General features: G+C 46.5%; 1 protein-coding gene across 1 annotated transcript in view; it reads right to left on the bottom strand.

The window, feature by feature from the left end:
- Positions 1–263: 263 nt before the first annotated feature.
- LOC136577903 (carboxypeptidase O-like) overlaps positions 264–12741 on the bottom strand; it is a 54296-nt gene continuing 41818 nt past the window's right edge. The window contains exons 9-10 of the mRNA XM_066577820.1: positions 2938–3022; positions 264–535 (exon numbers count right to left, since the gene is read on the bottom strand). Of these exons, the coding sequence (XP_066433917.1) occupies positions 264–535; positions 2938–3022 (357 nt within the window). The remainder of the gene's footprint in view (positions 536–2937; positions 3023–12741) is intronic.

Genomic DNA, 12741 nt, shown 5'->3' with positions numbered 1-12741 from the left:
TTTCTACCTCTGCTAGGATTTAGGTGCTATTGCTACTTCTGCTCATCCTATTACTACATTGCTGCTTTTACATGAATTGTTTAAACAATATAGAAACAGAAAAAGACATATTATTAGCTTTTTGTTTCCTTTTTAATGCATATTGACAGTAATAAGCTGGCAGCAGTAATTAGATAGTCAAAGAATCAAACAAAAACATTAACAGCTTTTATTTTACCTCCGTTCACTGCCTACTAACAGCATGCAGGTTGTTTTCAATATTATCAATGTACAGAAAGGTAAGTGCCAATGACTAGTGAAACACTTAGATTAATCCACAAAGTGCCAGAAAAAACACTTGACACGCCATTAATATGATTTTCATTTATATAGTCGACAATGGATAGGATCCCAGCTGTAGCTTCTTCACAAGTGGGTTGAATCTGGTCTTCAGGAAGAATAAATCCATAAGTTCCATTATCTCTTAGCTCAAAGGTATATGAAAAAGGAATTCCTTTTTCGGCAGCCCAATCCCTTGAAGAGCCAGAGTTACTATCTGTTTAAAACAATAGGAATACATTAAGTGTAATCTTTAAATCAGTAGTGCAACATAACTTATAAAGTTTTTATCAGAAAGACAGTCAAAAATACCTATTGGTGGTAGAGATTATTTTGCCGTTTCTGTAAATTCTATTCAAAATGACGAAGAATTGAAATACAATAGAAAGTTGCATAATTTCTCATTACACAATTAGTAAGTTTCTTCTAGGTTGGAGGAATTTATAGCTAAAGTCATTACTACATTATGTCTTGAAAAATATGTACATACAAAAAGGGTGTCCATTCTGAAAATGTAAGGGTTTTCCTGCAATTTGAAGTTATCCCCTCTCCAACGGATCCCTAATGATAGCAGAGTTCAAGCACTCGGCAAGTGCACTGAATCCGACTATCTTAAATTGCTTAGCACTTGAATTCGGCTATCTCTGACATTTCCATTGAAGAGCATTGCGCAGTGGAACACATAAGTGACCACTACTGCCAAAAATCAGGGACACCCTGGGGTCGATTTGTCTTTGCCATGTGGATGCTCATTTGCTCAGTGCATCCAAATTCGCTTGTCGTTTATGAATATGTTTTATAGTCTGCACTATATTACATTACTTGTCACCTGCAAAAATAGAAAAAGTGCTAAATCCAACTTTTTATATAATTAATAAATAAGTTAAACAATAGAGAACCTGGCACTGAATATTGGGGTATACTACTTATTACCATTCTGGTTGTGTGAATCTGTGGCACATAATAGTTTATTTTAAAAATAAGGAAAATGGAACAATACCTATTGGATGGCAGCATTCCTTCAAATCAATGCTTGACCCTTTACACAGGTCTGCAGAGCAATGATGAGGAATTGAAAACCAAGCCTGAATCCATGCACATACGGCTGTTTGGGTTTTTTTTTGCCCTTCATCAGTGTGCAGAAGGAATGCTGCATCCAATAGGTGGCGCTGCAGAGGTATTGTTCCATCTTCCTTATTTGCATATAACCCATAGGAGCATGGATAGTCTTATAAGTCTCCTCACTCACCTTCTTGATGCTCTCCCTAAGGAGAGACGTTACCCCTCCCGACTGAGTTTAATTTGAAACACATTAAAAAAACAGACATCTTTGATTTCTAATGTTTACAAATTCTATATGGGGTAAGTACATTTATGAGCACAACTATACATAAAGCTCCAAAAATTCCTTTAATGAAGATGAGAGATAAAGTTATAAGAAAAAGTTAGAGAAAAGGTGGAAAGTCTATATTGCTTGGTTTGCTTGGTCCCAGATGGGAGCGCATAAAACCAGAATCTGTCATAAATTATAGTGCAAACCTGTGCCAGCTTATGCATGGCATACAAGATTGCTAGAGATCTATCAAATGTATTAAAAGACGCACTCCTCTTATAAAAGGGAACCCGTCACCTGGGAACAGCATCATAAACTAAGTAAGGCTAACTTCACTCGAGCGAGTGCGATATAAGGCCATGAATTTTCATCTCAAAAGAGCCTCGCCTCACTTCGGGGATGAAGGGAACCTCTGCCTCTGCTGACAGGTTTGCGGAATCTCTCCCATTGTTTACAGATGGAGATGACAAGTTCCCTTTAAATTTGTCACGTCTTACTCTGGCACTCTGCAATATAACCAACATCTGAAATGCTTGTCTCAGTAAATGTGCCCTACAGCTTGTATATGTTTGCTAGTACGTATGGAGACTGTTCTGTTTTTGAGTAGAATAAAGTGGTTTTATATGCATAAATGCAAGCATTAGTCATTAGAAAAACAGTATGAAGTACTAAGAGCACTAAATAACAAGTGTGGTTCCTGAAGCACAGAATTGTGCTTGGTTTGGTTTCCTATTATCAATCATTGTTAAGACTTGGTAAAAAGTCACATTAATTTGAAAAAATGTTGCGCTGCGGAGGTTTTTTTCCATCTTCCTTATTTGCATAAAATTACCCAGATGAGCTAGCATGGCCCTATAAGTCTCCTCACTCACCTTCTAGGTGTTCCCACACCCCTTCTGGGTGCTCTCCTTGGGGAGAGACTATGTCATCCCCTTACCCACTCACCCCCTAGGTGTCTCCACACACTTTTTGGGTGCTCTCCTTAAGGAGACACAACACCCCTCCTGACCCAAGAATTGTAAGTGTAATAGTATATTGATTACTTAAAACATTGCTATTAAACCCCGAACATGTACATAACAGTATAAACTGAATACTCTGGGATTCTGTACTGTTTTTTGGGTTACATCTTAGCAGCTGATATTTAGCTAAATGAACCTACTTCTCCTTTAGGGCATGTAGGACATGTATGTCATGCAAGGACTAACATCATGTACCTTATCAATAACATTCGGGTTTCATGTGAAAGTACAAACATGCTGTAGCTCATTTTGCCTCATACTTACACAGTATGTGAGATGCAGATCCAACTCGATACTGAGCACCATGAGTCTCTGCAATTTTTGAAGCCGCCGTCTGCCCGACTGACAACTACGGAAACAATAATCAAAATGTAAGAAAAAGAAAAAGTTTTCTACTTGCCTTTTTCTGAAGCTGGTCCCACTGTGTGTGACAAATATTGTACTATGCATTGTAAGTATGTTTGATAATCTTAACCACATAATTACCGAGGTTATTTTGCCACGTATGACTATAGGCTTTTTTCCGCTTTTGCAGTGCCATATTAAGAGACCCATTTTTCAGTTGATGTAGCCGTATGAGGGCTTTTTTCTTGTAGGATTTTTTTACATTTTTCTACATTGTTTGCCTTGTGATGTAAATAATCTATTGAACTTGAACTAGAGATTAACTGATCGCCTATACAGTACACTTTAACACTTCAGTATTGCAGTACATTGTATTTCTTCAGGTGCTGTTACACAAAACAATATTAATATAGAACCACAGAATGGTTGAGTTGCAAGGGACCTCCAGGGTCATCGGGTCCAACACCCTGCTCAGTGCAGGTTTCACTTAATCATCCCAGACAAACATCTATCCAGGCTCCGTCCACAGACTTCCATTGAAGGAGAATTCACCACCTCCCATGGTAACCTGTTCCACTCATTGATTCCCCTCACTGTCTAATATCTAATCTGTGTCTCCTCCCTTTCAGTTTCATCCCATTGCTTCTTTCCTTGTACAGATGAGAATAGGGCTGATCCCTCTGCACTGTGAAAAACCTTCAGATATTTGTAGACAACTATTAAGTCTCCTATCAGCCTTCTTTTTTGCAAGGTAAACATTCCCAGATCCTTTATATATAATTATATATAATTTACATTTCATGTTAGTAAGCATTAGAGATGAGCGAGCACCAAAATGCTCGGGTGCTCGTTGCTCGAGTCAAACTTTTCGCGATGCTCGAGAGCTCGTTTCGAGTAACGAACCCCATTGAAGTCAATGGGCGACTTGAGCATTTTTATACATAACCGATGCTCCGCATAGGTCTTCACTTGTGAAACATCTGGAAAACATCCAAAAGTCATGGAAACACCACAGAAACGGATAGCGAAGGGCAGGATGCAGGGCTGCATCTCAGGCTCCCAGGTCCCACTATTAAGGCACCTAGAGTCTGCCCCCCCCCCTAACAATTTTTACTTTGGACAAGCCCTCATTAGCAAGGCACACCTTACAACCAAGGACAATCACTGCCTGTGGGTCACACCGCTGCCTCTTCTCCTGGGTTACATGCTGCCCAACCCCCCGCACGACCCTGCGTCCACAGCGCACACAAAAGTTTCCCTGCGCAGCCTTCAGCTGCCCTCATGCCACACGCTCGCTTCATAGCTACACCACCCTCATGTCTATTTATAAGTGCATCTGCGATGAGGAGGAACCGGAGGCACACACTGCAGAGGGTTGGCAGGGCCAGGCAACGACCCTCTTTGAAAGGGGGTGCGATAGCCCACAATGCTGTTGAGAATCGATGATAAATTGACATACGATTATCATTCCAATCCCATAGCACCTCCATCGCAAAATTGTCAGGAGCCGCAAACGTGGGCATAAAGGGGGCTCAGGTGCCAGCCCAGCACTTCTACACATCTCCACAATGCAGCAATACTCTGTGTGGGAAGCACGTGAGCGGGCCCAGGGTCAGGCTCGGTCCCAGCCTCCATCTTGTGTGACCCAAGGTGCCGTGAGTGACATAGCAATGGGAAATCTATGTGTCCACACACTAGTCATTCTGTTTGGGTGCCAGATACCTCATCGACAACGCAAGTGGAAAGCTATCTGCACTCTGCACCCTACCCAAGTCAGTCAGTGACTTTGTGCCAGGCAGGTAAAACACCGCTATAGTAAGTCTGTGTGCACCCACAGCATAGGTGGGTCCTAGGCAACCCAAGACATGAACGATGAAGAAATCAAAGTGCCCAAACATGGCAGACTTTCACTGTGCCGAGGACATAGGCCTCTGCACAAACACTCAGCAATCGCGGCCATACAGCGGACTCCGATGCTAGCGCAGCTGTGAACGTCTCATTTATGCAGTATCGCTCCTCTTGTTTGGCCCAAACCAATGCCCCGGATAACTGTGGTAACGCGAGAGAAAATACATGTTGGCCTCGGCCCATAATTCATGCCCTAGTCAGTCTGTGTTTTTGGCCCAGATAGGTAAAACACCGCGATGGGAAGTCTGTGTGCACCCACAGCATAGGTGGGTCCTAGGCAACCCAAGACATGAACCATGAAGAAATCAGAGTGCCCAAACATGGCAGACTTTCACTGCGCCGAGGACATAGGCCTCTGCACAAACCCTCAGCAATCGCGGGCATAGAGCGGACTCCGATGCTAGCGCAGCTGTGAACGTCTCATTTGTGCAGTATCGCTCCTCTTGTTTGGCCCAAAGCAGTGCCCCGGATAACTGTGGTAATGCGAGAGAAAATCCATGTTGGCCTCGGTCCACAATTCATGCCCTAGTCAGTCAGTGTTTTTGGCCCAGATAGGTGAAACACCGCGATGGGAAGTCTGTGTGCACCCACAGCATAGGTGGGTCCTAGGCAACCCAAGACATGAACCATGAAGAAATCAGAGTGCCCAAACATGGCAGACTTTCACTGCGCCGAGGACATAGGCCTCTGCACAAACCCTCAGCAATCGCGGGCATAGAGTGGACTCCGATGCTAGCGCAGCTGTGAACGTCTCATTTGTGCAGTATCGCTCCTCTTGTTTGGCCCAAAGCAGTGCCCTGGATAACTGTGGTAATGCAAGAGAAAATCCATGTTGGCCTCGGTCCACAATTCATGCCCTAGTCAGTCAGTGTTTTTGGCCTAGATAGGTGAAACACCGCGATGGGAAGTCTGTGTGCACCCATAGTATAAACAGACCCCTGTAACTTTCCAGTAGCAAAGGTATAAGCAGACGCCAGTAACAATTCTGTAGCAGCAGTATAGGCAGACCCCAGTACCATTTCTGTAGTAGAAGTATAGGCAGACCCCTGTAACATTTCTGTAGCAGAAGTATAGGAAGACCCCAGTAACATTTCTGTTGTAATAGTATAGGCAGACCCCAGTAACGTTTCAGTAGCAGAAGTATAGGCAGACCCCTGTAACATTTCTATAGCAGCAGTACAGGCAGACCCCAGTACCATTTCTGTAGCAGCAGTATAGGCAGACCCGAGTACCATTTCTATAGCAGCAGTACAGGCAGACCCCAGTACCATTTCTGTAGCAGCAGTATAGGCAGACCCCAGTACCATTTCTGTAGTAGAAGTATAGGCAGACCCCAGTAACATTTCTGTAGCAGCAGTATAGGCAGACCTCTGTAACATTTCTATAGCAGCAGTACAGGCAGACCCCAGTACCATTTCTGTAGTAGAAGTATAGGCAGACCCCTGTAACATTTCTGTAGCAGAAGTATAGGCAGACCCCTATAACATTTATGTAGCAGCAGTATCGGCAGACCCCTGTAACATTTCTGTAGCAGAAGTATAGGCAGACCCCTGTAACATTTCTGTTACAGAATATAGGCAGACCCCTATAACATTTATGTGGCAGAAGTATAGGCAGACCCCTGTAACATTTATGTGGCAGAAGTATAGGCAGACCCCAGTAACACTTATGTAGCTGAAGTATAGTCAGACCCCTGAAACATATCTGCAGCAGGAGTATAAGCATACCCCTGTCACACTTATGTGGCAGAAGTATAGGCAGACCCCTGTAACATTTTGGTAGCAGAAGTATAGGCAGACCCCTGTAACATTTCTGTAGTAACAGTATAGACAGACCCCAGTAACATTTCTGTAGCAGAAGTAAAGGCAGACCCCTGTAACATTTATGTGGCAGAAGTATAGGCAGACCCCTGTAATATTTTCGTAGCAGACGTATAGGCAGACCCCTGTAACATTTATGTCACAGAAGTTTATGCAGACCCCTGTAACATTTTTGTAGCAGAAGTACAGGCAGACCCCTGTAACATTTCTGTAGTAACAGTATAGACAGATCCCTCTAACATTTATGTGGCAGAAGTATGGACAGACCCCATTACCATTTCTGTAGTAGAAGTATTGGCAGATCACTGTACCATTTCTGTAGTAACAGTATAGGCAGACCCCAGTAACATTTCTGTAGCAGAAGTATAGGCATACCCCAATAACATTTCTGTAGTAGAAGTATAGACAGACCCCAGTAACATTTCTGTAGCAGAAGTATTGGGAAACCCCTATAACATTTTTGTAGCAGAAGTATAGGCAGACCCCTGTAACATTTCTGTAGTAACAGTATAGGCAGACCCCAGTAACATTTCTGTAGCAGAAGTATAGGCAGACCCCAGTAACATTTCTGTAGTAGAAGTCTAGACAGACCCCAGTAACATTTCTGTAGCAGACGTATTGGCAGACCTCTGTAACATTTTTGTAGCAGAAGTATAGGCAGACCCCTGTAACATTTCTGTAGTAACAGTATAGACAGACCCCAGTAACATTTCTGTAGCAGAAGTATAGGCAGACCCCTGTAATATTTTTGTAGCAGAAGTATGGGCAGACCCCAGTAACACTTATGTAGCAGAAGTATAGGTAGACCACTGAAACATTTCTGTAGCAGGAGTATAGGCAGACCCCTGTAACATTTATGTGGCAGAAGTATAGGCAGACCCCTGTAACATTTATGTAGCAGAAGTTAAGGCAGACCCCAGTAACATTTATGTAGCAGAAGTTTAGGCAGACCCCAGTAACATTTATGTAGCAGAAGTCTAGTCAGACCCAAGTAAAATTTCTGCAGCAAGAGTATAGGCGAACCTCTGAAAATTGGGGTACCAAGAGTAGATTTGCACCCCTGAAAAATTGCTCAACCGAGAGGGCAGGTGAAACCCATAAATATTTTTTTAAAGATACAGCTCGCTATTGCTTAATTTGTAACACAGTCTGGAGGCAGCCCTGTTCAAAAAACTGGTTCATGTTAAAGTATCAAAGCTTTTGAAACGTTGAAAAATTGGAAAAAAATTGTTAGATGAGCCTTTTGGGCCACAGAAAAATTGGCAGTTCAGCGTGATGACATGATCTTTCAGGAGGAGGAGTAGGAGTAGGAGGACTAATATCAGAGACAGATTGACAAAGCTAAATGCCCCGTCTTTCTGGTGATAGAGAAGAATGCTTTTATCTGCGGTTGCAGCGAAAAGAATCTTTAGGTTCCGCTGCTCTCTGCCGGTGGAGAAGAGAAGTCTGGGGAAATCCAGGCTTTGTTCATCTTTATGAGTGTAAGCATGTCGGCACTGGCAGTTGACAGGCGGGTACGCTTATCCGTGATTATTCCCCCAGCTGCACTAAACACCCTCTCTGACAAGACGCTAGCGGCAGGGCAAGCCAGCACTTTCGGGGCATACAGCACAAGTTTGTGCCATCTGTTCATCTTTGACACCCAATAGTTGTATGGAGCAGAGGCATCACGGAGGACGGTGGTACGATTGGCTACGTACTCCCTCACCATCTTTTTACAGTGCTCCCTCCGACTCAGCCTTGACTGGGGAGTGGTGACACAGTCTCGCTGGGGAGCCATAAAGCTGGCAAAGGCCTTGGAGAGTGTTCTCCTGCCTGCGCTGAACATGCTGCCTGATCTCCGTGCCTCCTCTGCTACTGCGCCTTCTGCCGCTAGCGCTGTCAGATGGGAAGTTTAGCATCACTTTGTCCACCAGGGCCCTGTGGTATTGCATCACTCTCGTACCCCTTTCCTCTTCGGGAATGAGAGTGGAAAGGCTCTCCTTGTACCGTGAGTCGAGAAGGGTGTACACCCAGTAATCCGTGTTGGCCAGAATGTGTCTAACGTGAGGATCCCGAGAAACGCAGCCTAACATGAAGTCAGCCATGTGTGCCAGGGTGCCAGTACGCAATACATGACTGTCCTCGCTAGGAAGATAACTTTCAGGATCCTCCTCCTCCTCCACAGCCCATACACGCTGAATAGATGAGAGGCAAGCAGCATGGGTACCCTCTGCAGTGTGCCTAGCTGTCTCTTCCACCTCCTCCTGCTCCTCCTCCTGCTCCTCCCCCTCCTCCTCCTCCAAAACGCGCTGAGATATAGACATGAGGGTGGTCTGGCTATCAAGCGACATACTGTCATTCCCCATCTCCTGTTCCAACGGCAAAGCGTCGGCCTTTATGCCTTGCAGCGTACTTCTCAGCAGGCATAGCAGCGGGATGGTAACGCTAATGATTGCAGCATCGCCGCTCACCATTTGGGTAGACTCCTCAAAGTTTTCGAGGATCTGGCAGATGTCTGCCTTCCCGGCCCACTCCTCGGTAAAGAATTGCGGAGGCTGTCTACCACTACGCCGCCCATGTTGGAGTTGGTATTCCACTATTGCTCTACACTGCTCATAGAGCCTGGCCAACATGTGCAGCGTAGACTTCCACCTTGTGGGCACGTCGCACAGCAGTCGGTGCTCTGGCAGATTAAACCGATGTTGCAGGGTCCTCAGGGTGGCAGTGTCCGTGGTGGAGTTGCCGAAATGTGCGCAGACGTGGCGCACCTTGCCGAGCATGTCTGACAAATGCAGGTAGTTTATCAGAAACCGCTGAACCACCAGATTGAAGACGTGGGCCAGGCATGGCACGTGTGTGAGGCTGCCGAGCTGCAGAGCCGCCACCAGGTTACGGCCATTGTCACACACGACCATGCCCGGTTGGAGGCTCAGCGGTGAAAGCCAGAGGTCGGTCTGCTCTGTCAGACCCTGCAACAGTTCGGTGGCCGTGTGTCTCTTGTCACCTAAGCTGAGTAGTTTCAGCACGGCCTGCTGACGCTTGCCCACCGCTGTGCTGCCGCGCCGTGCCACACCGACTGCTGACGACGTGCTGCTCACACTTCTTAATTGAGAGGTAGAGCTTGCGTAGGAGGAGGTGGAGGGGGAGGGTTTAGAGGAGGTGGCATAGACCGCCGCAGATACCAGCACCGAGGTAGGACCCGCTATTCTGGGTGTGGGTAGGACTTGAGCGGTCCCAGACTCTGACTCGGTCCCAGCCTTCATAAAATTCACCCAATGTGCCGTCAGGGAGATATAGTGGCCCTGCCCGCCAGTACTTGTCCATGTGTCCGTGGTTTAGTGGACCTTCCCAATAACCGTGTTGGTGAGGGCATGATTAATGTTGCGGGAGACGTGCTGGTGTAAGGCTAGGACGGCACACCAGGAACAATAGTGGCGACTGGGGACCGAGTAGCGCGGGACCGCCGCCGCCATCATGTTTTTGAAAGCCTCCGTTTCCACAAGCCTGTACTGCAGCATCTCCAGGCTGATTAATTTGGCAATGTGCACGTTTAAAGCTTGTGCGTGCGGGTGCATGGCGGCGTATTTGCGCTTTCGCTCCAACGCTTGCGCTAGCGAAAGCTGAATACTGTGCTGAGAGACATTGCTGGATGGAGTCGAGGACAGTGGAGGTGAGGGTGTGGGTGCAGGCCGGGAGGCGCTCGTGCCTGTGTCCTGAGAGGGGGGTTGGATCTGAGTGGCAGGTTGGGGCACAGGGGAAGAGGCAGTGGTGGGACCCGGAGGCGGTGAACGGCCTTCGTTCCACCTTGTGGGGTGCTTGGCCATCATATGCCTGCGCATGCTGGTGGTGGTGAGGCTGGTAGTGGTGGCTCCCCGGCTGATCTTGGTGCGACACAGGTTGCACACCACTGTTCGTCCACCTCTCACTGAAAAACATCCACACCTTTGAACACCTCGCCCTCTGCACGGAGGCTTGGCGTGAAGGTGTGCTTTGGGAAACAGTTGGGGGATTCTTCGCTCTGGCCCTGCCTCTACCCCTGGCCACCCCACTGCCTCTTCCAACCTGTCCTGCTGCTGCACTTGCCTCCCCCTCTGAAGACCTGTCCTGAGTAGGCTTAGCAAACCAGTTGGGGTCAGTCACCTCATCGTCCAGCTGCTCTTCCTCCGAACCCTCTGTGCGCTCCTCCCTCGGACTTACTGCCCTTACTACTACCTCACTGATAGACAACTGTGTCTCATCATCATCATCCTCCTCACCCACTGAAAGCTCTTGAGACTGTTGCCGGAAGTTCCCAGCCTCATCACCCGGATCCCGGGAACTTTCCAAAGGTTGGGCATCGGTCACGACAAACTCCTCAGGTGAGAGAGGAACCATTTTTCCCCACTCAAGGCAGGGACCCGAGAACAGTTCCTGGGAGTCTGCCCTCTCATCAGAATGTGTCATTTTCATGGAGTGAGGAGGCTGGGAGGAAGGAGGAGCAGCAGCCAGAGGATTCAGAGTTGCAGCAGTGGACTGCGTAGAAGACTGGGTGGCCGATACATTGCTGGATGCATTTTCTGCCATCCACAACAGGACCTGCTCACACTGCTCTGTTTGTAATAAAGGTCTACCACGTGGACCCATAAATTGTGATATGAACCTGGGGACCCCAGAAACTTGCCTCTCTCCTAATCCCGCAGCAGGTGGCTGTGATTCACCTGGACCAGGAACTCGGCCTGTGCCCACACCCTCACGTGGATGTCCGCGTCCACGTCCACGTCCTCAATCCTACTCCTCATCATGGCGGATTACGAATAGAGCAGGGGCAAAATAAATTACCCCACTGTACAGCACTGACAACTGGGCCTTAATTCACCGTACACAGAGACTTGTAAATAGCGGAGGCTCTATGCTGTGACTAGGAAAAAGTAACCCGCTGTCTCGCGCTAATACTTTGGGGGTAATTTACTGCTCGCAGAGACTTGTAGATAATAGAGGCTGTATGGAGTGGGAGAAGACTGTAAAGCCAGTGGATATTGCTGGTAACTGCGGTGATCTCAACCCCACCAAGGAAAGCGTATTGTGGGACGCTATGCACAGCAGCTGAGCTGAAATACTTTGCAGTGGCCCCGGTAATATTACAGTACTGTTTAGCAGTGAGACCACGGTCTAATTCACTGCAGACACAGAACGGTATAAATAATTATGGAATTATTTGCATACACTTTCACGCTGACAGCGGTATTGTAACGCAAACTCCAGCCAGAAAAAAATTATATGGAAGGCTGCAAACAGGCCTAGCTGTGTAATACTGAAGCACTACAACTCCCAGCAGGCACCCAGCAAAATGCAGACGGTGTGATGCAGCCCAACGAAGGAGCTTTTGTTTTTTTTTAAAAAAAGAATACAGGCTGTATAGTGTATATCACTTTCCCTCTAAAAGTGGCTGCGTTTGCCCTACGCTGTGCATATAATTTACTGCAGACCCAGACCGGTGTAAATAATTATAGAATTATTTGCGTACACTTTCACGTTGACAGCGATATTGTAACACAAACTCCAGACAAAAAAATTATACGGAAGGCTGCAAACAGGCCTAGCTGCGTAATACTGAAGCACTACAACTCCCAGCAGCCACCTAGTAAACAGCAGACAGTGACATGCAGCCCAACGAAGGAGCTTTAGTTTAAAAAAAAAAAAAGAATACAGGCTGTATACTGTGTATATCACTTTTCCTCTAAAAGTGGCTGCATTGGCCCTACGCTGTGCGTATAATTCACTGCAGACACAGACCGGTGTAAATAATTATGGAATTATTTGCATACACTTTCACGCTGACATCGGTATTGTAACGCAAACTGCAGCCAGAAAAAAATTATACAGAAGGCTGCAAACAGGCCTAGCTGTGTAATAGTGATGCACTACAACTCCCAGCAGGCACCCAGTAAAATGCACACGGTCAAAGGCAGCCCTAAGAAGGACCGTTGGGGTTCTTGTAGACAGGATCCTACACTACCGCTTTCCCTATCTCAGA

Source organism: Eleutherodactylus coqui, chromosome 8 (genome assembly GCF_035609145.1).
Source record: "Eleutherodactylus coqui strain aEleCoq1 chromosome 8, aEleCoq1.hap1, whole genome shotgun sequence".
In the NCBI taxonomy this organism is placed as follows: domain Eukaryota; kingdom Metazoa; phylum Chordata; class Amphibia; order Anura; family Eleutherodactylidae; genus Eleutherodactylus; species Eleutherodactylus coqui.
The sequence above is the reverse complement of the archived record's forward strand: the minus strand, read 5'-3'. Positions and strand labels throughout refer to the sequence as shown.